This window comes from Paroedura picta, chromosome 3, assembly GCF_049243985.1.
Source record: "Paroedura picta isolate Pp20150507F chromosome 3, Ppicta_v3.0, whole genome shotgun sequence".
Classification (NCBI taxonomy): Eukaryota; Metazoa; Chordata; class Lepidosauria; order Squamata; family Gekkonidae; genus Paroedura; species Paroedura picta.
In genome coordinates this window covers 67,772,292-67,799,482 of record NC_135371.1, presented here as the reverse complement: position 1 = coordinate 67,799,482, position 27,191 = coordinate 67,772,292, and the positions used below count along the sequence as shown (strand labels likewise).

Sequence of the window (27,191 nt, the reverse complement as noted above, 5' to 3'; positions counted from 1 at the left end):
CCTGTTATCTTGATTATCTTTTGGCTTCCTACTTTAGCATTCCAATCCCCCATGATGATAAGCACATCATTTTTTGGCGTTGCTTCTAGAAGGTGTTGTAGGGCTTCATAGAACTGGTCAACTTCATCCTCTTCAGCAGCAGTGGTTGGGGCATAGACCTGGATCACTGTGATGTTGAATGGTTTGCCTTGGATTCGAACTGAGATCATTCTGTCATTTTGGGGATTGTATCCCAAGACTGCTTTTCCTACTCTCTTATTGATTATGAAGGCTACTCCAATTCTTTCTGCGAGATTCTTGCCCACAGTAGTATACCTGATGGTCATCTGAATTAAATTCACCCATTCCTGTCCATTTTAGTTCACTGACTCCTAAAATGTCGATGTTCAGTCTTGTCATCTCTTGTTTGACCACGTCCAGCTTGCCTTGATTCATGGATCTGACGTTCCAGGTTCCTATGGAATAAAAATCTTTACAGCATCAGACTGTGTTTTCGCCACCAGTTCCCTTTCGGCTTTGGCCCAGTCGCTTCATTCATTCTGGCGCTACTCATACTAGCCGTCTGCTCATCCCCAGTAGCATATTGGACACCTTCCGACCTGAGGGGCTCATCTTCCGGCGTCATATCATTTTGCCTTTGGGAACTGTCCATAGAGTTTTCATGGCAAAGATACTGGAGTGGTTTGCCATTTCCTTCTCCAGTGGATCACCTTTTGTCAGAGCTCTCCGCTATGACCTGTCCATCTTGGGCGGCCCTGCACGGCATAGCTCATAGCTTCACTGAGCTATGCAAGCCCCTTTGCCACGGCAAGGCAGCGATCCTTGAAGGGGGTCTCACAGTTTAGCAAACCAATTTTTCAGCAGACTTCTGGGCCTTAGCAGTGATGATTTTTATCGCTGTCAAAAGCCTTAAAACAATTCCTGTACACTTGGCATGCATCACTCAAAGAACCCACAGCTCTTGCGCCTTTTGAGAGGGGGCTTGGTTGCTATGTTTGTCATGGATCAGCCCTTCCCTCACAACCACAGTTACCACATTTAGTGTCTCCCCTTGGTTTGGGCTTCATTTCAGACTAGGATGGTTGAGGGGTTGGAATCTGTGCTTTACAAGGAAAGGTTGAGATAGCTGGGTCTCTGTCACTTGGAGAAGAGGAGGGCAAGGGGTGATAGGAGAGCTGTATTTAACTATGTAAAAGGTAGTCATGTTGATGAGGGGGATAACTTGTCTACTGCAGTTTGGGGACAAGGACTAGGAGCAATGGGTTCAAATTATGGGAAAGGAGGTTCCACTTAAATATTAGAAAGCATTTTCTGATGGGGAGGGCTGATGGTAGTTGAAATATGCTGCCTCAGAGGGTGGCAGAGTCTCCATCACTGGAAGCTTTTAGGAGGAGGTTGGACGAGCACCTATCAGGAGTGTGTGACAAGGTGGGGGGGGGGCTGGACTGGATGGTCCTTTGTGGTCTTTTCCAACTCTGTGTGGTTCTGATTCATCCAACCTGGGAGGTGACAGAACTGAGGGGAATCTGGAGATAAATCCATTGCACTTGGTTACAAGCTTTGTTCTGCCCCTTAGCAATAGTGCTTGCTGAGGGCCACAGTTATGGCACAACTGTGTTCTCTTGTTAAAATCAAAACAGTGTCAGACTAAGATCTGGGAGATCCAGGTTCAAATCACTGCTCTGCCATGCAAGCTTGTCTGGCAGAGCTTTTTGTGAGCATAAAAGGAGGCATGAAGAGAGCAATCACATCTCCCCTCAGTGTTCTCTTCTCTAGTTTCTGCATGCATGCACATGTGTGAATGGTGTGGAAGTAGATTGGCCAATTGCTAGGTAGGATCATTGAACTGCAGAAAAAGAGCTAGGCAGTGCAGAAAAGGAATCTTGCATTTCCCAGACACAGAACACTGAAACACAAAAAGGTTTCAGTGAGCTTAATTCTTCAGCTTTGCAATAATTTTCAAATCTAGGACATCAAATCATAGAAGATGATATGAATTCACAGACTGCTATATGAGAATACCCCATCCCTACAATATCTGTTACCTAGCCTTTCCTTGGAAAGAAAACATTTTCACAATCAGTCTAGGCATCTAGTTCCTGGGCACACGTAATATGATGATGGATTCTGTGACCCGTCCAGCTAGATGGGATGGGTATGTATCTCTGGGATTCTGTGTATGTGCGTGTGCACGCTCACGTGAAGTGCCATTAAGCTGCTTGTGACTTAGAAAAGAAAGACTTATTTCTGCTGTATGTGTTACGTGCCAAAGACCACTATAGGATCAGAGACTGGCATACTCAGAGAGCCAGATGTTGGGGACAGACAAACTGGGAGGACTGCCTCTCTGGGTATATCCTTCCTGCTCTGCTTGCAAAGCTCCTGGACTAGATGGACATTTGACCTGATACAGCTGGGCTTTTCTGATGTCCATAAAACCCTGATGAAATGTGCATTATACTTGGGTGGCATTTACTAATAGCCATGTGTCTCCTGGTTGCATTAGGGATAGATTCCTATAGGCTTGTAGCCTTTAACAATTGTTTAGCTACTTCCAAGTGATCATTAAAAGGGCCCATGCAGGGCCAGGGGTACTGCGTAAGATACACAAGAACTTGGAGGAGCATGGTGGGGCTATAGAAAGGCATGCAGTGAATGTGTGCATAATCTGGGATGAGGGAAGAACACAGGAATCATGGGGGGGTGGAACAAATTAGGAATGCGGGTTCAGAGGTTATGTCTGAGAGGGATGTAGGTTCTTGGAGAGCCTCAAAGAGGGATCATCCAAAGTGACTTGAGCATAAAAGGGGTGAAAGAACCTATGAGCAGGCTGGTTGAAGAGAGGCACTGAGAAGCATGCAGGTGAGTCAGGCATGTTTGCATCGCACATGGCATGCATCTGGCATAGAGGACATGGAAGGAAGAGGCCTGTAGGTGGATTGGAAAGTGTATGAGGGAAATCACTCCGCTGTCAGGCTTCCTGTACCTTCTGGAGCATGTGGGGATTCTGGCAGGAGGGATGCATGTGGGAAGCTTACAGGTGACACAATCTACAAGGGGAACTTGCAGGAAACAAACTAGTGGGTGTGGAGCATGTGGGGAGCAGGGTATGTGGGGAGCAGGTGGAGAGAGTGCAGGTGGGCGGGAAGCAGGCGGGGAGCATGCTCAGCGTTAATTCCCCTGCATTCCATTCTGTTTAATTACTTATTAAATTCTAAGCAGCCAATTATCAGCAGCAATTACAGCTCTGCACAGTGACACAATCGCCACTTTAGCATTTGCTAATCAAATGCTTATTTAGGATTCAGCTTTATTTGCTGTTGCTGGAGGGAGAGCCCAGTCCCAGAGGTTGGGAGAAGGAGACTCCAGTACCGCCCCCCTCCCCCACCTCCTCCACTCTTTTGCCCTCAGTGTTGCTCTTGTGCCCTGGATCCTCCTTCCCTTGGGGCTGTGGCCCTGAGATAAACAGATCAGAACCCCTGTAAGCAGCAAGGCAGCAGTGTGTAAAGGGTCCATGGACCAGGAAGGGGAGGATTCACCCATGGGTTGGCTGCATGCTCTGTGCCACTCAGATTCTCATAACCTCAGGGCTCTTGTCAGAAAAGAATGGCCCCTGCCCTCAGCCTTGCCAATGGCACTGTTGAACCTTCACCTGGAATGCTGAGGCAGGGTTGTCACTCCTTTCAGTCACATTCAGGGGGCTTGCAGGAGAGGGCAGGGAAATGGCTCCAGCCAGGAGGCAGGAGGAGGAAAGCACCATTGTTGTCAGCTGAATGGCTCACTTCTCCCAACAAGGGGTCCAATAATTATGCCTGTTTTATCCAGCTGGGCATGTGATGAACCATTCCAGATGTGAAAAAGAGATGGACAAAGTGCATGATGAATTGTCTGAGTGTAGAGTGGGTTTGGACACAAGCTGTTATGGGAAAAGTGCATGGAGCGGGCAGTACTATTATGTAAGCATTATTAGCAGAGATGTGTGTGTGTGTGTGTGTGTGTGTGTGTACGTGCTCTGTTCCTAAGGCAATAGGACACAGAATCAACTGATATTAAATAGCTTTTGTTGTTGTTGTTGTCAGCTATTCAGTCCTCTTGGTGATCCCATGGCACAGCTGTTGCCACATGATCCCTCACTGCCTCCCTCAGCCGTGCAATATTCTGGCCGGTGTCCATTCTGATAAATGAGTTAAAATCCCATCAGTTTTACAGAGGATACAGATTTAAAAGATGTTTTATGGACACATGGAAGCTGTTCGTAGTCAGAATCACTGACCTGGCATTCTTGTTGCTGCCAGAAGGAAAGACATGAAGGGTTCACTGTGAAATTCAAAATATCTGCTAGCTTTTCATAAGAATGGAAGGAAAAGCCATTGTTACATTCTTTTCAAACAAAATTGTCACAGGAAGAAGTGGATGGGTATGACTGAACCTAATAGGGCTGCCAGCTCTGGACTGGGAAACACCTGGAGATTTAGAGAGTGGAGCCTGAGGAGGGAGAGGGATCTCAGAGGGGTATGAGGCTCTAGAGTCCTCCCTCCAAAGCAGCCATTGTTCTCCAGGGGAATGAGTCTCTGTCATGTGCGGATCAGTCGCAATTCCTAGAGATCTCCAGTCCTCATTCGGAGGTGGGCAGTACCATGCTGAGGGGGAGCCCCGGGGATGGGGGCCGCTGGAGAGCACCTTGAATAAAACTCTGTTGACTTTGAAGGTGCTACTGGACTCAAACTTTGTTCTAATGCTTTTCTCAAGATTCATCTAGAGATAGTGGCTGTCCTTCAAAAACCCTGATGCACCAAGTGGGAATGCAGCCACGAAAACACCATCCTTGTTCTGCTGACTTGTTGCACACCCTTCTTTTCCACTTGAGCACACAAAATCAGGACAGGACCAGTGATGAGCTGCTGTGGTCATTGGGGAAGGCGGCATATAAATACTGCAATAAATACATGAAATGGCAATGCAGTGCTTTCTCTCTAAGCCAGCCTGGGTCTCATCAGTGCCTAGATGAGAGACCTCCTGGGAACCACCCCATGTATGCTGCCTGGAGCTCCATGATGGAATAAACAAGAATTAGTAAATAAACAAGTTCTGAAGAGGATAAAAATAGAATGTAACATAAATTAGAGCTTTGTGGGTTTCTAGTCTCAAAAGGTTTCTGCAGCCATTTCCTTGCCAGGACAGGACACCTTTTAACTGTGCAGAACAAAGGAGGAGTGGTCTCCCCACTGTGTTTAAGGGATTTCAGTCTGATGGTGTACCCTAGCACAGTGGTCCCCAATCCCTGGGCCAGGGACCGGTCCGGGTCCGTAGATCAGTCGGTACCGGGCTGCGGCTCTTCCTTGTCCTCCTCCCCGGATGCTGTGTCAGGGGCTGCCCTGCCACTCTGTCATCGGCTCACCTTTGGTGCTCTCCAGCGGCCCCCATCCCCGGGGCTCCCCCTCAGCATGGTACTGCGCAGTTGCTGCTGGCAGCGCCCCCCAGCGGGAGGCGGGAAGACAGGGGCACCGGCAGGAAAGGAAGTGGAGCAGGGGCTCAGGCGGTGGCGGCGACGTCCCTCAGCAAAAGACTACCCCCCCTCCCCCGGGCCTCAGTAAAATTGTTAAGCGTTGACGGGTCCCCAGGTATAAAAAGGTTGGGATCCACTGCCCTAGAGATCCGAATACAAGAAGCATGGCTACCCTTTGAGTAAGTGGAATGCCAGACTAAGCAGACAGCTGTTTTCTCAACAGGAGGGGGACCCAGTAGCCGCAGTGCAGCTTCTGATAAGGCATTCTAAAGCTCCATTGATATTAATGGGGCTCAAGACAACTCAGACTGGGCTGAACCACACATTACACTGGCCCATATCCAGCCATTTGGTTCAACAAAATCTGAATAATAGAATAATAGAGTTGGGACCTCCTGGGTCATCTAGTCCAACCCCCCACTCAGTGCAGGACACTCACAACCCTATTGCTCATCCACATAACCTGCCAGCCGTTGAAGCTTCACAGAATCAGCTCCTCCATCAGATGACTATCCAGCCTCTGTTTAAAAATTTCCAAAGATGGAGACCACCTATTACTGATCATTGACACTGCAGCCTGGAGGTGCACAGGGTCTTGCCCTGCCCACTGTCCATTTTAAGGTTACAGCCATTATATTCTGCTCAGGATGTGAATGAGACTCACGGGGGGGGGGAGAATAGAGGGAACTCTAGGCTCAGGGGGAGGCTCCTGTCCCCATGCACTCTGGTTTTGATCCAAATAGACTTCTAACTTTCCTGAGAAAAAAGGTTCAAAATGTATGAGTCGCTCCAAAAACAGAACTCTAGTTTGATAAGACCCCAAGGGCAAATTTAGGAACTGAAGGAACATGCATGCACATATAAGCTTATCTGTAACAGCGGGCTTGCTGTTATATAATAACTCGCTAAGGGCTAAGTGGGTAGAGAGTGGGCATGGCCTGGTGTGATTGGGCCATGCCTCAGACAGGTCACGCCCACTCAGGACTTTGGCCCAATCATTGGGTCAAAACTCTGACAGGACCCGCCCAGCCAGGAGTAATCTGGAGACATCACTGCCAGTCTGCCCCTGACCACCGCAGGGAGAGGAGGTTGGTAGGGCTGCTGACAGGGATGAGAACAGAGGCTTGGACAGGCTGCACCAGTCCTTTTCACCCCAAGGCTGAACTGTAACTTCCCTCACTTTGCCTCAGAACACTGACAGAGCTGGCAGGAGGCTGGTGAGAGCACTCCCTTCCCCTTCCCTTCAGGCCTGCTGTGAAGGAGCCTCTGACAGCCCCTGACTGAAGGGAGGGAGGTATTTCCGAGAGCAACGCAGGGGAGTCTGAGGGCATGGGTGTGGGCACTCCTTTTGAGGGTGGGGAGCTTCTGCCAAACAGTTGTCTGACAGGGAGGCCACAGAAAAGCCCCTTCTCACTTAAAATATTGTTCTAGCCGGCCTAGCTGCTAGAGGTTAGACACAGCCAAGCCATGTGTATTTCTTCGCAATTCTCTGCAGATTTGAGGCCTACAGCACAGCATTATTCTGCAAATGAAACTGGATGCTGTTGTGGAGGTTCTTTTGTCTCCTGTTTCATTTACACAACAACCCTGTGCAGTAGGCCTCAAGTCTTTCAATTCAACAACAACCTGTGTGGGAGGCCTTAAATGTTTACAGATACAGATAAATGTTTCTTCTCCACCACAACCCTGTCCAAAGAAGCCCTTTCTGCCTGGGGAGCTGATCTTTATACTCTGCAGATGAGCTGTAATTTCAGGAGCTCTCCAGGCCCCACCTGGAGGTTGGCCACCCCTGTGTTGGAAATATTCCTGGAAGTTTGGAGGTGGGACTTCAAAATCGTACAGTGCCTCAGAGTCTGGCCTTCAAATGAGCTATTTTTGCCTTGCAGAGCTGATCTCTATAATCTAGAGAGGAGCAGTGATCTAGATACTATGGTAGAGGCTTGTAGACTGTGGTTGGAAGGGGGGAGTGCAGGTGTGTCCCTCCTGGGCTGTGGGCTATGGCCAGCCCTTACCAGCAACTGTTTGTATTCTGGGGCACAGACAGACAGACAGACCAGCATCAGTCCTGCGAGCCTGGAAAGTGCAGGAAGATCTAAATAAAGAATATTTACAGCCTGAAACTAAATAATGAACAAGTAAATGGTTGGAGAGAGATCATGGGAACTGAAGTTACATTTTTCAAGCTTGGCATGGCAAATGAAAAACAAGTATTAAAAAAACTATCTAAGGTCAAGACTGCTGTGCACAGAGAGTGTTCCTCTTAGGGTTGCCAGCTTCCATGTAAGGCTCTCTATCCCACCTCCCTCACGGAGAGTCTGCTATAGGGAGAGGAAGGGAAGACGATTGGAAATTGCTCTGAGACACCTGAGGCCTGCTGGGTCACTGTGGCCCATTCCCAGTTCTCTCAGACCTCTCACAGCCCCACATCCCTCACAGGTTGTCTATTGTGGGGAGATGAAGGGAAAAGATGTTTGTAAACTGCTTTGAGACTCCTTTGGGTAGTAAACAACAGGGTAAAAAAAACAGTTCTTACCAACAAGTTGGTAAAATGCGGTATGGATCCTAATTCTGTCAAGTGGATCAATACCTGGTTGACAAATCTTACCCAGAGGGTACTTGTTAATGGTTCAGCATCTTCTTGGAAAAGAGTGACAAGTGGAGTACCCCAAGGATCTGTCCTGGGGCCTGTGTTGTTCAAGATATTTATAAATGATTTGGATGAGGGATTAGAGGGGATACTTATTAAATTTGCAGATGATACTAAACTGGGAGGGGTAGCAAACACAACTGAAGACAGCATCAGAATACAGAATGATCTTGATAGGCTCGAGAAGTGGGCTAAACTGAATTAAATGAAGTTCAATAGGCACTAATGTAAAGTTCTGCAATTAGGTAGGAAAAACCAAATATACCAATATAAGATGGGGGAGACTTGTCTTGGCAGTAGCATGTGCAAAAAGGATCTAGGAGTCTTAGTAGACCATACATTGAACATGAGTCAGCTGTGTGACTCAGTGGCTAAAAAGGCAAATGGGATTTTGGGCTGTATCAAACGGAGTATCTTGTCCAGGTCACGGGAGGTGATGGTACCACTTTACTCTGCTCTGGTTCAGCCTCACTTGGAGTACTGTGTTCAGTTTTGGGCACCCCAGTTGAAGAGGGATGTTGACAAACTGGAACATGTCCAGAGGAGGGCAACAAAGATGGTGAGGGGTTTGGAGACCAAGACATATGAAGAGAGGTTGGGGGTGCTTGGTCTGTTTAGCCTAGAGAGGAGACAACTGAGAGGGGATTTGATAACCATCTTCAAGTACTTAAAAGGGCACCATATGGAGGATGGAGCAGAATTGTTCTCTCTTGCCCCAGAGGGACAGACCAGAACGAATGGGATTAAATTAATTCCAAAGAAATACCATCTAAACATCCAGAAGAAGTTCCTCACAGTTAGAGCAGTTTTTCAGTGGAACAGGCTTCCTCGGGAGGTGGTGGGTTCTCCATCTTTGGAAATTGTTAAACAGAGGCTAGATAGCCATCTGATGGAGAGCTCCGTCTTGCAGGCCCTGCAGAATTCTATGAAGGCAAAAAGGTGGCAGGTTACAGTAGATGAGCAATTGGGATGTGAGTGTCCTGCATACAGCAGGGGGTTGGACCAGATGACCTATGAAGTCCCTTCCAACTCTATTATTCTGTGATTCTATGATTCTTCTTCTAAGGAGCAACCATGAAAGAAGCATGTGGGCACTTAACATTTTATCAACAGTGAAAAAAGGGAGACAGAAGGAGCAGGGTGGACATCTGTGACTGTACTGTGACTACCCCATGTGTATTAGGACAGGGGGACATTTTGGTTTCTGTGGCCTAATTCACACAAGAAGGGAAATGATGCAGAACTGGGAGGAATTGGTTGCCATGTAATCTCCCCCTAAGAAGAGTCTCCAGTCTGATTTCCCTTCACATATCTGAAGACACAGGTTCTCTCCACACCCATGCCTTCATTTATCACCACACCACCACAACCTTCCACACAACACATACATTCAACCCCATGCCCTTACAGACTGGATAACCTCTCCCCCTCCTCTTCCCACTGCCAAGCTCTAGCGCCTGTTGTATCCTAGTCCCTTGAATAAAACCTTGCTGGTCTTCAAGGTGCCTCTGGACTCACTTTGTTCTGGTGCTTCAGACCAACATGGTTGCCCACCTGAGTGCACTGCAACTGTGACTAACTATCTACTAGGGTTGCCAGTTCCAAGTTGGGAAATACTTGGAGATTAGGGGAGTGGAACCTGAGGAAGGCAGAGTTTGGGGAATGGAAGGATAACAGAGTATGAGACCAGGGAGCCCAGCTTTCAAAGTGCCCATGTGCTCCTCTGTTGCCTGAAGATCAGCTGTAATCTCAGGAGATTCCCAGCCACCACCTGGAGGGTGGCAACCTTACCCACCCAGTTGTCACCAGTTCATGGGTATTGTGGTGGCTCAGCACGACATTTGTGCAAAGCCATCCTGTTGATATAATGTATGCCCCGTGAGCTCTGTGTTTCCACCCATGACCCATGGACCCTGATATCCCATCTCCCTACCCCTCCTGGCTGGCGCAATGCAGATGTGATACAAAAGCAAAGGCATCCCACTAAGGGGTGACTCTACCGAAACATGTGCGAATAGTGGTCTTCTGGCAAAGTGGGAGGAGCTCATAAACGCTGGCAAAATTAGGCTTCCTTTGCACAGGGGTCCAGTAGGATGGAAGCCACCCCTGAGCAGGGTGGGAAAGGGAATAGTAATTGGGGCTCATAGACCTTCGTCCACCTGAGCAATGTCTCCCCCGCCGCCTTCTGACTGGGTAGGAACCAAGCACCAACTCCATTTCATGCACACAGCTAGGATGTTGCCACACCCTGGGATCACACCACAATCAAGTGGTTCTGACACTCCTGAATATATGTATATGAGGGACTGCCTATTGTCCTACACCCCCCGCAGGGCAGTTACGCTCTGCAGGGGCTAACGTATTGATCATTCCTGGTCCCAAGGAAGCTCGCCTGGCCTCGACCAGGGCCAGAGTCTTCTCGGTCCTGGCCCCAACCTGGTGGAATGAGCTCCCGGAAGAGCTGCGGGCCCTGCGGGAATTGTCATCATTCCGTAGGGCCTGCAAGACGGAGCTCTTCCGCCAGGCAGCAAGAAGATCTAGCCCCCCTCACAAATGTGACAGTTGTGTCTGTCATCTGCCCCCTCCCTTTCCCTTGTTAGGGGGTGTGGAATTGGGTTAGCTATATTGAATTTTGCCGCCATTCTTGTCGTAACTTTTGTATTAATTGTATTGTTTTATTGTGCTTTTATTGTTTTAGGGGATTGGTTTTTATGTGACCCGCCTCGAGCCTCCAGGGTGAGGCGGGATATAAATTAAATAATAATAATAATAATAATAATAATAATAATAATAATAATAATAATAATAATAATAATAATAATAATAATAATATAATGCTATCCATTCAATCGTGTCCAACCCTCAGTGATTCTATAGGAAAGTCTTCGCCATGCACCCCTGTCTCTGACCGCTTCTTTTAGGTGGGTCATAGTCATCCCTATATCAGCTTTGATCGTGTTGAGCCAGCGGATCCTTTGGCAACCATGTTTCCTTTTACCGCTGACCAGGCCGAGCATTAATGATTTTTCTAGCGAGTTTGATTGCATGATGTGTCTAAAGTAAGTGAGGTTTAGCCAAGTTTTAACCAACAGTGACTGAAGAGCCCGTGCTCCCCCCTCCCTCTCAGAACTCCACCAGAGTGCACTGAACCTGCTTGCACTGTTACATTGTTTATACACTTATATTGTTATATTTTTACAACTATTAGTTATTAATATTATTGTACAGTTATTCACATGTTATAGACTGTTTCATGTATTGTTCTTATGTTCCATGTAAACCTCCCTGAGCCTCTGGGGAGGGCAGTAAATAAACAAACAAACAAACAAACAAATACATATTTTTCCTTCTAATGACATAGTTGGTTTGCTCCTCTCTCAAACTATCTTGTTGGTAACTTTGGCTGTCCACGGTGTTTGCAGCATTCGTCTCCAACGCCATAATCCGAAAGCATCTATTCTCCTCCTGTCTTCGTTCTTCAGGGCCCAGCTTTCACATCCATAGGTTGTTATGGGGAAGACAAGGGCGTTGATTAGCCGGCACTTGTCTAAAAGTGGGCCAGAGACTCCAGGCCAAAAATAGCTCACCAGAGACTTGGAAATGGAAGGCAAGTTTGTCTGGCACACAATAGGCAGCTTGGAAGGTGGTGGCAGAAGGCGATCCTAGTTCCAGGGTCTCAAAGGCCCTTTGCGATTAAGCCTGAAGGAGGAGGGGCAGCCGGGAGCCAGCTAGCAGCCTGGGCGGGCACCACCACGTCCAGCAAGAGGCAGAGAGGGGGACCCAGGTGCAGCAGAGGGCGAGGCTCCCGGGCCTTGCCTGGGTATGCAGCCAAGCGGGACTGCCTGCAGGTCCCCGGGGACTCCGGGCAACCCCCTGGCCCGGGCCGCTCTCCTGAGGAAGGGAGCCCAGCCCGCCTTCGAGGCAGGGAGAGCAGGAAGGGTTCCAGCCGAGGCTGGGCTCAGACGGGAGGAAGCGCCGGGGAATGGGGGGGGGGGTGGAGAAACAGGCGGCCCCTGGGCCCGGGGCGTTCCTTGGGTTCTGCAGTGCCGCCCGGTCCCCTTCCAGTTGCCCGTAGCTGTCTCTGCGGCCCGGGTGAAGGCAGAAGGGGGAGGCGGCTCGGCGTGGCATGACGGGAAGAGGCCCCCGGAGAAGTGAGCTATGTCCCTGATTGGTCACACTACATTTCTTTTTCATTAGCAGTTAAATGCAGACATGAGGGATCGGCGCAGGTTCACTAGGCGCACGCCGGGTGGCGGTTCCGGCGGTGATGGATGAGGCCCGCGGGAAGCCGCGCAGCGGAGCGGGGGACGGGCAGGCAGGGAGCCCGTGGCCAGCGGCCCGAGCCGGGCACCGCAGGGGGCGGCCTCGGGGAAAGCTCCTTGGCCCTGAGTCCCGTTTCCCCGGTCTGCTTAATATTTTCCCATGGGCAGACATTTGGACAGATGACATACCAATTTTCAGATTTTGCCATAGATTGGTGGGGGTGGCGTGTCGATTCCGGCCGAAATGTCACATTTTTTTTGAAATTGCCTAGGAAAGTACTTTGCACAACGCACGGGAAAATGTACCCAGGATGATCAATGAGCGGGCTCCTGCCGGTGATTCCTGCTAACAGAAAAGAGGGGAAGTTTTTGCCACATCTTCACTTGTTACTCTTCATACTGTTGGGGGGGGGGGCATTTTGTGCTATGGCAGGAGGAGGAGGAGGAGGACGCATTGTTTTTATACCCCACTTTTCACTACCCGAAGGAGTCTCAAAGCAGCCTACAATCACTTTCCCATCCTCTCCCTGTGAGGTAGATGGGGCTGAGAAAGCTTTGACAGAACTGCTCTGCCACATCCAAAGGCCCCAGGAGAGGGAACAATATGCCATTTTATCACAAATCCCCATACTATTGCAGAAACCCCATCACCCCCTATCCCATGTCATCAAAAGCTAATGGTAAACATTATTCAGATTTTTACCTGATGATGGAGGATATGTGCCTGTCTCTAGGGCAACAGAAGGCATGGTTCTAACTCACCATGAGCTACATGGTATAGCTGGTTTAATGTCTCAGCTTAGCACCAGATTGTATTTTCACTTTTTCATCTGCAGACAGCTGTGTTGGTAAGCTTAAAAGGGGGTGTTTGTCTCTGAGCATCATCTCTAGAACCTGCATATTGCAACAACACCTGAGGAGAGCCATCAAGCAAAGTGGTTCACAAGTCCCCCCAATGAGGCCAAAAGGACATTAGAAGGCAGAAGATGAAGACAGAATTCCAGATTCCTCCATAACGCTCCAAAAGCCAGGACAAAAAAAGATCTTGTGCAACTTGCCTTTGGTGTTAATTTTTTGCCCCCAGTCAAATTCCAGCATATTTTGGAATAGAAAATGTCCCGTGATACCCAAAATGTTTGTAGGGGTGGAAGTTATTGTTCTCAACAACACCAAAATATCTATAGTCTGAAAATATACTTTCCTATGAGGCAGAATTTTTCCTTTGGAGGTGTGTGCCTACTCTCCTTTGGAATAATTCACACCAGTTCTACTCCGTTTTACTTGCATTTTAAACACACAAAACATGTTTTGAACCGAAGATGTTTAAAACTAACAGGTGTCTTAAATGTTTAAAGAGCTTTAGCAAAGCTACTTCCTGGGATAGGAGGTGATAGCAGTTACAGGGTACACTTCCCTAGTAATGACCATGAGCATGTTGAGACTTTATATACACAACCATTTTTTTTTTTTTGCAGGAACAGTAAATGCTGGTGTTGTTATCGGGTGCGGTCGTGTTCAACCGCTCTTTGGTTCCTCTTCGCTTTCTGCCATTAGAGTGGTATCATCTGCACATCTGAGGTTGTTGATATTTCTCCCTGCAATCTTGATCCCAATTTCTGACTCCTCTAACCCCGCCTTTCTCATGATGTGCTCTGCACACAAGTTAAATAGGCAAGGCGACAGTATACAGCCTTGCCGAACTCCTTTCTCAATTTTGAACCAATCAGTGATTCCATGCCCGGTTCTCACTGTTGCTTCTTGACTTGCATATAAGTTTCTCAAGAGACAGATCAGATGCTCTGGTATTCCCATCTCTTTAAGAACTTGCCAGAATTTGTTGTGTTCCACACAGTCAAAGGCTTTAACATAGTCAATGAGCTTCTACTTCCTTTTCTTTTCTAATGCCAGAAAGTGAAGAGGAACTAAAGAGCCTGTTTATGCGGGTGAAAGAGGAGAGGGCAAAAGTTGGCTTGAAACTCAACATCAAGAAAATGAAGATCATGGCATCCAGCCCTCTCAATTCCTAGCAAAGAGATGAGGAAGACATGGAAGCAGTGACAGATTTTATCTTCCTGGGCTCCAAGATCACTGTAGATGGGGACTGCAGCAAAGAAATTAAAAGACGCTTGCTCCTGGGGAGGAAAGCTATGGCAAATATATTGCTTTAGGATGCTTTTGCTGATGCTGCATTGAGCAGGGGGTTGGACTGTATGGCCCCTTCCAACTCTATGATTCTGTGACACTATGACTCAAATCTAGACAGCATCCTAAAAAGCAGAGACATCACCCTGCCAACAAAAGTGTGTCTAGTCAAGGCTATGGTATTCCCAGTTGCAATGTACGGCTGTGAAAGTTGAACCATAAGGAAGGCCGAGTGTCAAAGAATTGAGGGTTTTGAACTCTGGTGCTGGAGAAGACTCTTGCGAGTCCCGTGGACTGCAAGGCGAACAAACCGGTCAGACCTAGAGGAGATGGCCTCTGGGGAATGGTAGAGGACAGGAAAGCCCGGGGTCGCGATGGGTCAGGCATGACTTCGCACCTAACAACAACAACAACAACAATAGTCAATGAAGCAGAAGTAGATGTTCTTCTGGAACTCCCTAGCTTTCTCCATGATCCAGCGTATGTTGGCAATTTGATCTCTAGTTCCTATGCCTCTTCAAAATCCTGCCTGTACTTCTGGAAGTTCTCGGTCCACATATTGCTAGATCCTAGCTTGTAGGATTTTGAGCATAACTTTGCTAGTATGAGAAATGAGTGGAATGTTGCAGTAGTTTGACCATTCTTTAGCATTGCCCTTCTTTGGGATTGGAATGTAAACTGACCTTTTCCAATCCTGTGGCCACTGTTGAATTTTCTAAATTTGCTGGCATTACTGAGTGTAGCACTTTTACTGCATCGTCTTTTAAGATTTTGAATCGTTCAACTGGAATGCTGTCACCTCCACTAGCTTTATGGTTGCTCAGACTTCCTAAGGCCCATTTGACTTCACATTCCAGGATGTCTAGCTCCAGGTCAGTGACTACCCCATCGTGGTTATCAGGGATGTTAACCTTGCTCTTATATAGTTCTTCTGTATAATTTTGCCACCTTTTAAAAATCTGTTCTGCTTCTGTTAAGTCCCTACCATTTTGGTCCTTTATCATACTCATCTTTGCATGAAACGGTCCTTTATCATACCCATCTTTGCATGAAACTTTGCATGTGCTGGTAGTATGCTGTTAATTCCAGTGGGGCTGAATTTGCAACTATCCAGTAGCACCTTAGGGACCAACTGGATTTTGGGAGGTATGCGCTTTTAAGAGTCAAATTGTTCCGAAAAGATACATTTGATGAAGGGAACTCTCCCTCCCCTCTCAAGTGCTTCTGGACTGATAGGTAGCTGTTCTACTGCAGGCCAACATGTCTGCCATCCAAAACTTTTTTGCAACCAAGTAGTATTACAGGAAAAAGTGTGTGCAACTTGCTGTGTGCAACTTGCATGTGTGTAACTTGCTGAGAAGTTACAGCTGGTTTATGGCATCCCTTCACAGGCTTTTTAAGGCAAGTTAAGCAGAAGTAGTTTGCCATTCCATTCCTCTGCACAGATTCAAGCGGGTAGCCATGTTGGTCTGAAGCGGCAGAACAAATTTAGTGGCATCTTTAAGACCCACAAAGTTTTATTCAGGGTATGAACTTTCAGGGTATGCACACTCCCTCAGATACAATGTGATGGAATGGCAGTAATCAGTTTCTTACTCATAGGCAAGTGTGAGACTAAATTAACATGCAGCATAATGATAATCTTTAACAGAGACAAATGGGGAATACAGCAATTTGGATTTGTTTGTGTTCACTTGAGATTAAATTGCATGGGAAACATCTTGGGTTCAATAAATACATGAAGAGAATAGCAGGCAACTAGATAATCAATTGCTGACAGAAGTTAGCTGAGACCTCTGCACAGTGGTCTCCTACCCAACTACTTACCAAGCTTATATACCAAGATCTGACATGACTGGGCTATACTACAGATTCCCAAAGTGAGCAGTATGCCCCCTTCAGGGGTGGTGGAAGGATCCCCACTGTGGGGGCAGTGAGGACTTTGAGGGTAGTAGGGGGCAGCAATGTGACTCTTCCTGCTGCATCTAAGTTTTCCGAGCAAGAGATGTTCCAAAGTGACTTGCCCATTGCCTGCCTTGGACTTCCTTGGTGGTCTCCCATTCCAGTGCTGACCAGGGCCAACCCTGTTTAGCTTCCTGAAGGAAGTGACAGCTTCAGAAGGTGGCCTGAATAGAATCCTATTCCTGCTGAGCTCCTTCCTCTCCCCAGACTCCGTCCTTCCCAGGCTCAACCCCAGAGCTCCAGGAATTTCTTAACTCAGGGTTGGCAACCCTTCTCCAAAAGTTTCCATCTTTGGGAGGCTGGAAAAACCTTCTCCTGCAAATTGGTTGCGGAATGAAAAAACGCCATTTTAAATAGTGGAATTCGTCGTTATGCATACCTGCCTTTGTAGTGGAATCCAGTTGCATTTCTATCGTTTCCCACAGGTTTCCGGTCTCGGCAAAAATCACTAGCCAGGAAGCGATATTGCCGAGCTTTGTCCCCTGGCCTTCAATCAAACGAGCAGCCAATGGGCGGCCATTATCATGCTCCCGAAAAGCCCCTTTCCCTTTAAGGCAGGTTTAAAAAAAAAACACGTTGCAACGAATCTGCGTTGATTCGTTGCAACGGAGAGACCAATCTAGCTAGCAGGTGGCATTTGAGCTGCCATTTCATCGTTGCCACGCTCCCCCGAGTGAAAAAAAAACCTACCACCACCACCCGCCTGCACGGGCGTGATTTTCGGCCGAAAATAAAGGGAAAAATAAAGGGAAAATAAACCAGCAAACAGGGCTGTGTGGTGCTTGGTGACTTAAAACAGCTCTGGGGAGGGACTGCAGCTGGAGAAGCCTTGCTGGGTAAACGAAAGCTTGCCGGTGCGTTGATCTCCGCTCACTCCGAGAAAAAAAACTGGTGATCAGAGGAGAGAGCCAGGGGGAGGGACTTTGCAGAAACCGCAACAATGGTAACGCACAGAACTTTCCCGCTAGTGTTGCAGATTGGTTGCAAGAGTGTAGTGCTTTCCGGAGGGTGAATCCACATTTTGGGATTTCCCTGAAAGCGCTACAATGAAGCGCTTTTTGCAGATTGGTTTCAGGAGTGTTGCAGATTGTCAACGACGTTGTGCATAACCGCATTTTTGTAGCGATTTCAATTTGCCACACTCCTGCTACAAAGAACCCGTGCGGAATGGCTCTACATTTTGAATTTACAGTAGCCTAACACCAGGAAAGAGGTGTGTGTTCATATGTGAGGAGGGGGGCACTAGGGATGCAGCCTGGGATCCAAGGGTGTGGCAGCCTGAAAAAAATTGGGAACCAGTGGGCTATACCATCCCATTCTACATCCAGCCTTCCCCTCTGGTGGCACAGCTGACTACACACTACTCCTTTCCCTCCCTTCCCTATTAAACTCTGTCACCATCTAAGGACAGGAGCCATTTAAAAAAATTTGGACTGTTTCAGATATTTTATTACCTTGTTTTGATTAACTGTGATGTTTTAATTGTAATCTTACCATGGATGTTTAAATAGCGGGAAAGGTGGTCTATAAACCTAATAAATAATAATCTACAACCAAAGTTCATGACATGCCCTCCACAATAAAAGAGATTTGTACTGAAATACTCACAGCCAGCTGCCACTGCCATTCCACCAACTATGCTGCCTACTTCTTGTGAAGGGCTACAGCTGTCGCTTATGAGCCTGGCAGGTACATTTCCCCTGGCTGATCTTAAAATGGAGTTGGATTGTCCTCTGCATTTGTTTCATGGGAAGTGTTTCTAACATTCTTTGCTCATATCCTAACATCTTAAGAATTGCCATTAAATGTCAACTATTCATGAGTTTTTGACATTTACCATGACTGATATACAACCTAAGAGGAAGTCCCTATGGTACTTTTCATTGGCCCTTACTCTGGGTGGTATTTGGTGCATTTATGAGGCTTGAGGACAAGAAATTCAGGCAGTCAGTGTGACTATCCGAGGTTGGTGATGGAGGCAACTGCATGGCTGAAAGCTCTCACTTCAGTGCTTTCATTAATGTTGTGGACCAATTAACTGTGTAATTAACCAAAGATCCCCAAAGAGCAGAAGCTGTTCTGATTACAAGAAAACAGTTGGAATTTTTTTAACTTCAGAAAGTTGGTCTTGGAGAACTGGCGAGTCGAACAATAGCGCCATCTAACCTTAAAGGGTTGAATAGAGATCACGGCAATCCTTGATCCCATGGTGGAAAGGAAGACCTTTTCTTCAAGCCCTGGATGAACCGCTATCATTGCCCCTATGCCTGTTTCTCATCCTGTGCTTTCTGTCCACCTTACTCAGGTGCCCAGCAAAGTGCCACTGTGGCCATCCCTGTGCCAGGCTCCACTTCAGACCTGCTCCCTCACTTCCTGCTGGAACCTGAGGATGTTTACATTGTCAAGAACAAGCCGGTGACTCTGGCCTGCAAGGCCACGCCTGCCACCCAGATCTACTTCAAGTGCAATGGCGAGTGGGTGCACCAGGGTGATCACATCATACAGCGGAGCGTGGACAAAAGCACCGGTGAGTGTCGGGACCGGGATCAAAAAGCAGGAGAGAGGTTGGTCTTCTTAGTGCCGGAAAGACTGAGAGCCAGTTTCTGTCTCAGTGCCAACATATCCTGACAATGCAATCTTAGGCAGAGTTATGCCCACAGATCTCAAGGGCATGGCTCTCCTTAGGTCTCCACTGTGAGTTGGGGTGGTAGAGGTGGTGGGGTCTCGTATGACATGCCAGCAATACCAGTGTAACTCACATGGCTGTTGCTAAAGGCTGCCAGGAATTTTAGCTCTCATTGTTCTCTGTTAGAGTAAGCTAGCCCTGCTGATAGAAATACAGGTCCTAGGAGAGAGGGAATTAGTATTAAACCAGCTGAAGTCTACAGTGAAGATATGTCCATGGAGCTCAGGCTGTTCCATTCATACCAGCTGAGGGGCTCACCAGACTGTTCAACAGCCTCTCCCTGTAACTGCAATAAAGCGTCTCCCTCCTCAGCTCACACTTGCCCCAGAGCCTGGTCTTTCGGTAGACATTTTGTTACCAGTTAGGCACCAGAACATCATTGTAGCCCAAACCAGATTTAAATTGTAAGTGGGGGGTGAGGCCAAAAACAGAAGGCAAACAAGACTTCCAGGGGAACTGAGCTGCTACCTGCTTTGTAAGATACCTTACAAGACCTTCTGTGAAAATGGCAAGGGCAGTGCCTCTGGGTCCTGAAAACCAGGGCTCTGGGCCATTCCGCACCAGGATCTATGTAGCAAATTGGTTTCAGAACGAAAAACGCCATTTTAAATAGTGGAATTTGTCGTTATGCATACCTGCCTTTGTAGTGGAATCCAGTTGCGTTTCTATCGTTTCCCACAGGTTTCGGGTCTCGGCAAAAATCGCTAGCCAGGAAGCGATATTGCCGAGCTTTGTCCCGCCCCTGGCCTTCAATCAAACGAGCAGCCAATGGGCGGCTGTTATCATGCTCCCAAAAAGCCCCTTTCCCTTTAAGGAAGATTTAAAACACACACACACACACACACGTTGATTCGTTGCAACGGAGAGACCCATCTAGCTAGCAGGTGGTGTTTGAGCTGCCATTTCATCGTTGCCACACTCCCCCCAAGTGAAAAAAAAACAACCCCCCCTCCCCACACGGGCGCGATTTTCGGCCGAAAATAGAGTGAAAAATAAGGGGAAAATAAACCAGCAAACGGAGCTGTGTGGTGCTTGGTGCTTGGTGACTTAAAACAGCTCTGGGGAGGGACTGCAGCCAGGGAAGCCTTACTGGGTAAACGAAGGCTCACCGGTGTGTTGATCTCCGCTCGCTCCGAGAAAAAGAAATGGCGATCGCTTCGTCGGAAGATCAGAGGAGAGAGCCAGGGGGAGGGACTTTGCAGAAACCGCAACAATGGTAACGCACAGAACTTTCCTGCTAGTGTTGCAGGTTGGTTGCAAGTGTGTAGCGCTTTCCGGAGGGTGAATCCACTTTTTGGGATTTCCCTGAAAGCGCTACAAAGAAGCGCTTTTTGCGGATCGGTTTCAGGTGTGTGGCAGATTGTCAACGACGTTGTGCATAACTGCAAATTAGTAGTGATTTCAATTTGCAACCATTGTGCAATTTTGAACGAGTGCGGAATGGCCCTCTGTGTTTGGATGGTTGGAGGGATGTCCTTCGGACTGTACTTTGTGCTTCAAAACAGTGAACCCAAAAGTTCTGAACCAAGGAAAGCTGGATTCTGCAGCCTGCATGAATTAAGACCACAATCAAGTTTGCACAATTTCCAGAACTGCAATGAGGGCAAGGCGAGGTGTTTGCCTCAGGCTCACAAAGCAGAGGGGTGCAGAAGAGCTATATCAAGACTGAAATAATCATTGCGTTATTATTACCAGAATAACTACTATGATAGTTGGGGGGGGGCAGAAATTTATATGCTTGCCTCAGGTGTAAGATTAGCTTGTTATGGCTCTGACAATTTCTTCTGCAATTTGTACAATTTTTTACATAGTTTATTTTGATTTGGGTTGGCAAGTAGGAGGGGGAAGGAAGCATCCCGAGGACCAAAGCCCCAACTTCCAGTGGCTGGAAATCAAGCCACTGCTCTGGCTTCTTCCCCAGGTATTGTTCACACATTTCCAACACATCTGCTCAACCACAATGGACATTTCAAAATGTAAACGGATTCTCCAGAGGCAACCTCTGCCACATTCTACACTCTGCTGCATTTCCTCAAAATTGCATCCTTTTCCTCAGCCCTGTGGAGGATGCCCCTGCCCACTGACTTCTCCCCTCTCCCTGCCTTTTGTCTGGAGTCTAATGATAGCAACTTGGGTGAGGTATGGACACAAGAAATGGCTAGACAGAGTTTAGTTTGTCATGGATATGTACAAAATGACAATCTATAAATATTTGTGTTCACAAGAAGCATGGGCATATGACAAACAACTGAAGGCTTGGTTTTCATTTGTAAATAGGGATTTTTGTAATCCATTGATTATGGTAAAGAGGGAGGTATTAGGATTAAGTTGTGTCCTGTATTTTTGTCTGGTCTTTTTTCCCCCTTCTTCTCCTTCTTGAATTATATCATGCTACTATTTATGTATGTTGGCAGAATTTTCTGTGGGTTAGTTGTGGTTCATGTATATATCATACAGTGTAGGCACAGAAGTATTTGTTACTTCTTCTTTTATAATTAGAATAAAAATTAACCCAACTAATCTCTCTATTCCCCCCCACGCACCCATCCCCTCCTCTTATCCCTTGTTTCTTTGTCCCCTGACATTTTGGTAGGCCTGCCCCTCATGGAGGTGCGGATTGATATCTCACGGCAGCAGGTGGAAAAGATCTTTGGTCTGGAAGAGTACTGGTGCCAGTGTGTTGCCTGGAGCTCTTCTGGCACCACCAAGAGTCAGAAGGCCTATGTGCGGATTGCTTGTGAGTGATTCCCTACCCCCCCCCAGGAGACTGAGGCTGTGCCAGTGACCTATATAGGGTCATCCCCAGATCATCCATCCTCCCTCTTCTCAAGCCTCCTCCTCCTCCTCAGGACCTCCTTAGATCTCAGTGGAAATGCCCTAACCTGGCTCCTTCCGCTAGAAATGAGAGCCCCCCAGCTGGACCTTCTGCCCATTCACATATGGCCCATTGAGCACTGGTCCTGGCTGGGGGCAGGCAAGCATTTGCCAACAGGGTTGCCGGTCTAACCTGAGGCATCTATGTGGAGGAGGGGGTTTTGTGGGGTCTTGGGTGCCCTAAGGCCACAGTGAGTCTCTCTCTTGTGTTTAGACCTGCGGAAGAACTTTGAACAAGAGCCAGTGGCCAAAGAGGTTTCTATTGAGCAGGGGATTGTGCTGCCTTGTCGCCCTCCAGAGGGGATCCCTCCTGCTGAAGTGAGTAGTCCCAGCCCCTTTCCAGTTATTCCTGGGTCATGGGAGGGGGCCAAAAAAATGGCCCTCCACAAGGCCCACCCCTTGAAGGCGATCCCAAGAAGGTTGAAGGGACAATCCAACAAGGAGCCGCATCCCACCCCACCCACCCCCTTGACTTTGCCACCCCACCGTGCTTGCTTCAGATCTAGACTGGGTTCGTGATGACCCTTTCCCCCCCATGCTCCCCGCCGCTTGATTGACTCCAGCTCATCTCTCTGCAGAGCTCATTAACTCACATTCTGGAGCTTCCCTAGGCTGCCCTGGTGCTGACTGGCCTGTCAATCTCTGTCCCTCACTAGGTCAGTACCAGAACGTGTTTCCCTTTGAGACACATTGCAGCTACCGAGGCATTGCGGGCTCCTGTGCAGCCTGACTCACTCCTGCCCTATATGTGCCTTGTGTCTCCCCAAGGTTGAGTGGCTGCGCAACGAAGAGCTCCTGGACCCCACGCTGGACCCAAATTTCTACATCACCCTGGAGCATAGCCTGGTGGTGAAGCAGGCCCGTCTAGCTGACACAGGCAACTATACCTGCGTGGCCAAGAATATTGTAGCCCGGCGTCGCAGTTCACCGGCCGCCATCACTGTCTATGGTAGGGCCCCACCAGGGCATAGGGTGGGCAGCCGCTGGGGAAAGGGGGTCCAGTGGGAAACAGTGCTCTTCTCAGCAGTGGCACGTGGAGGGGGGAGAGTAAGGATCCAGTGCTTTTGATGAATTAAGCCCTGCCCCATCCCTAGAGAGCCATTGATCGGTGGCAAAGGAAAGCTGTGTATCAAAAGGAAGAATCCACCAAGTATAGATGTACTCCCCAATGTGAAGTGAAATAAGATCTCGGGGAGATTCACGGATTGAAGGAGCAAGAGAACCGGGAGGGAACTCTGGCTGCCCAGGTCACTAGGGAGGGACGGAGGGATGTTTCTTGTAGAATCCCACAGGGGGAAGTTGCATGACCCTCCCCTTTCTTCCAAGTGTTTGCCCCTCTGCTTGTGACTCCTGCTGCATACCCCTATGTTTTCCTGTGTATCCCCTCCCCAAAATCTGTACATAAACACAAACACACAACGGCAATTTTCTTAGGACCAGCACTGTGGCCCTGAAACACTCAAGAGGGTTCAGGTTCTTCTCCCAGGCTCAGAAAGTGTGGTGCTCCCCAAGGGGGTGCCCCCTGCCCCTTTTGGCTATTGCCCCACCTAAGGCACAGTCATTGGGAGCTCTAGTTGATGCTGTCCCTTCCCCCCAGTGAATGGTGGCTGGTCGACGTGGACGGATTGGTCAGCCTGCAGCACCAGCTGTGGACGGGGCTGGCAGAAGCGGAGCCGGAGCTGCACCAACCCAACGCCACTCAACGGGGGTGCCTTCTGTGAGGGCCAGAATGTGCAGAAAAGTTCCTGCGCCACCCTGTGCCCAGGTACCACCCTGCCACTACTGTGCACTTGCTCCTGTGGCTGTTTGCTGTGGTCACACCCTAAGCACTTAACCAGACCAGGCCCCGTAACCATTGAGCAATGCTTAGAAAATCAGCTCAGCCACACCCTTGCTGCTGCCCTGCACCCAAAGCGCATTGTCCACATTTTCTGTTTCAGCCCTTGGCTCACCCTTCGTGCAACTCTGCCTGGGCGTTCTGCAATCCACCATCTCCCCACAACCATCCCGGTCATTGCCTTCCCCAAAGCAATCCTGTTGTCTTTATAGGGAACCCAGAATGGTGTCATGAATGCTAAGCAGCTTCTTTTTGTGTCTTCACCTGTGTTTTATCCCACAGCCCTGAGGGCAACTAAACTTGGCTTAGCCCTCCCCTCCCCTCGACTCTACCTGTCTCCCCTAACCCATCTATGTGTCTGTTGTTCATCCTTTTCCATCTCTGAGCCCTTTGTCCTTGAGAGGCATGTTACAAATGTGAGAAGGACCTCCTTCCCCTGTGTCCCTTTAGGATGGGGTTGATGCTCCACTGTGAGTCAGCCATAAACATGGGGGACCTCGTCCATCCTCTCTGCCATAGCCCAGCATCCTCCTGGCCCTTGAGGCTGCCACTAGCATTTGCATAGAAAGATGTCTGCTTGAGGGGTAGAATTCACTTTGAGGCTAAGAATCTATCAGAGCTAACCTTTCAACTGCTAAGCCTTCATCCTGTTCTCCTCCTGTCTGTCAGTGCCTGGTGGGTGGTCAGCCTGGAGCCTGTGGTCGGAGTGTGGTGCAGACTGTACACATTGGCGTAGCCGTGAGTGCTCTGATCCAGCACCCCGGAACGGCGGGGAAGAGTGCCAGGGGCCTGAACTGGAGACCCGCAACTGCACCAGTGAGCTGTGTGCTCACGGTGAGTCTCTGCCGCTCTTGCCATTTGGGGGGACCAAGGGTGTGGTGGTGGGAGGCAGTGGAGGCCTGTCATGGATGCTGACGGGCCTTCCCTTGCTGGCCCAAGCGTGCCTTCTTGAGTTCCTTTTTGGGTCGCCTTGTTTTCCAAGCTGATTGAGATGTGAGGGCAGCGAGGCTTGTCAGCTTTGCTTTGCCCATCCATCAGCACAGGGCCCGCCACTGTCTGCCCAGCACAGATGGAGTCGCTGCTACCTAGCTTGACATCTCCTTGCAGTCACAGGCCGCAAAGCACCCACCCACCTTGCAAGGACACCCGTTCACCCTGCATGTCGTCCATGGGATGCGTTCCTAGAAGGAGAGGGCCAGCATTCTCTCCCAAGACATGAGCGCTCTGCACCTGAGACTCATAATTGGTGCTGGTTGGCCCAGCAAGGTCTGTTGCCCTCCAGGCACGGGAGGACTGTGCCAGCATGACAGTGTGGAGAGTGAGTGACAGGTCCCATCCTGGCTCATTATCTAGCTTGGGCTTGTTAGGCCTCCTACGGGTTTTCTCTTCCTTTTACATCAAATTAACCATTCATGCAGCTGAAACGAAGCAATGTCTCTCCCCCCTCCTGCCCAATCCAGCCTGACAGGTTGACCCAGCTGGCAGTGAGTGGGGGTAGGAAGAGGATTCAGAGACAGAGCAGGGCAAAGGGCTGCTTCAGAGAAGACAGGCATCCACTCGCATGCTCTTCTCTCTCTCTCTCTCTCTCTCTCTCTCTCTCTCTCTCTCTCTCTCTCTCTCTCATGCAAAAGCCTGCTCTGCACATGTGCTGCTCTAGAAAGCAAGCTGCAGTGGGCACTCACCAGTTTAGCACATACTTCCAATGTGCACCACGGCACAAGAAGAAGGGTAGGATTATATACACTGCTTTTCACTGCCTGAAGGAGTCTCATAGTGGCTTACAGTGGCCTTCTCTCCCTTTCCCCATCACAGGCACCCTGTGCGGTAGGTGGGACTGAGGGAGCTCTCGCAGGACTGCTTGGTCAGAACAGCACTATCAGGACTGGGACGAGTCCAAGTTCACCCAGCTGGCTGCATGTGGAGATGCCTGAATGCTCTGTCTCCCCGCCCCACCCCACCACACACACACACACACAGCCTGTGCTGATGTATCAGTCTATTGTCTGTACTATTGATTTGAGGATACCCTCACCAAAGGCCAGCACACACGCCCTCTCCCGTGCTATGGCAATTTGGGTGAAGGAATGTTCAGTCATTCTACGTGCTCAGCATGTGTGTACACAAGCTGGTGGGCGGGATTGTCCATTAGCTCCTCCCCCTAATTAAAGAAGGACTGTCTTTACTCAGGAGGTTTGAGGTGGAAAACAATCATTGTTTAAGGCAATGGTTTCCTTCGCCTGCAGCCCTGTTTCCTCCTGATTCTCTTCCTAGGGACTGGTGGCTCTGAGGATGTGGCTTTATACGTGGGCCTAATGGCTGTGGCTGTCTGCCTGGTGCTGCTGCTCCTGGTAGTGACTCTGGTCTATTGCCGCAAGAAGGAAGGCCTGGATTCGGATGTGGCTGACTCTTCTATTCTCACCGCTGGTTTCCAGCCAGTCAGCATCAAGCCCACCAAAGCAGGTGAGCATCACCAGGTCTTGGCACATTCCAGCAAATTGTTCAGTGGTCCTAGTATTTCTGTGTTGTCACATGAGTGTGTGGGAATTGTCATGAGACCACATTTGATTGGGGGGGGGGCAACGCCAGCTGTCTCAGAGGCTGAAGTTGTCAGTTCTCAGCTTACAGATGGTGCTTGTCTTGTTCAGAATTCCACAGCACTAACAAAGGTTGAGACCACTGACCCTCCCTTTTCTGTGGAACATCCATACCACAGTCATGGTCAGCAGCTGTCAGTGTGGGACACTTAGAGACAAAGGGAGCCAATTCCATCATGTAGTAGACATCAGTAAGACCAAATGGTCAATGGGCCTTGGAAATATCCACAGAAAAATCATATAGTATAATGCCAGCTATGACTGTAAGTAATTAGATCTCCCACTAAGAGCACTCCATTTCTGACTTTCTGGAATTAGTTCATGAGCCTCTCTGCATGCTTCCAGGGACAGTTCAAATAAACATCACTTGATCCCTCCAGCAGTCACTCAGCTGCTATTACCTCATGAGGTGAAATCTTAAGCTCATCTCTGGGGGCATCTGGGCGGCCACTGTGTGAAAAGGGATGCTGGGCTCCGAAGACAGCCAACCTGATCCAGCAGGGCTGCTCTTACTTTCTTTGTACACTGGCCTGTAGACGGCACAAGTAATGAGGTGTTACAGCAACAGCTGTGTCACAAAGCCTTATTCAGGTTGCACCTTTTCATTGTGTGCGCTAGCTCGGCATCCTTACTCTAGAAAGGGAGATGACACTACACCTCTCAAAGATGTCCCTGGGAACT

General features: G+C 48.7%; 1 protein-coding gene across 5 annotated transcripts in view; it reads left to right on the top strand.

Annotated features, from left to right (window-relative positions):
• UNC5A (unc-5 netrin receptor A) overlaps positions 1-27,191 on the top strand; it is a 167,104-nt gene that overhangs the window by 128,928 nt on the left and 10,985 nt on the right. For 2 of the 5 annotated variants that reach the window (XM_077326272.1, XM_077326269.1), the window contains exons 2-8: positions 18,825-19,046; positions 21,799-21,942; positions 22,294-22,397; positions 22,848-23,028; positions 23,677-23,844; positions 24,586-24,750; positions 26,188-26,376. In XM_077326272.1, the coding sequence (XP_077182387.1) occupies positions 21,810-21,942; positions 22,294-22,397; positions 22,848-23,028; positions 23,677-23,844; positions 24,586-24,750; positions 26,188-26,376 (940 nt within the window). In that variant the 5' untranslated portion in view covers positions 18,825-19,046; positions 21,799-21,809. The remainder of the gene's footprint in view (positions 1-18,824; positions 19,047-21,798; positions 21,943-22,293; positions 22,398-22,847; positions 23,029-23,676; positions 23,845-24,585; positions 24,751-26,187; positions 26,377-27,191) is intronic. The other 3 variants (XM_077326271.1, XM_077326270.1, XM_077326273.1) reach the window with 3 other exon arrangements.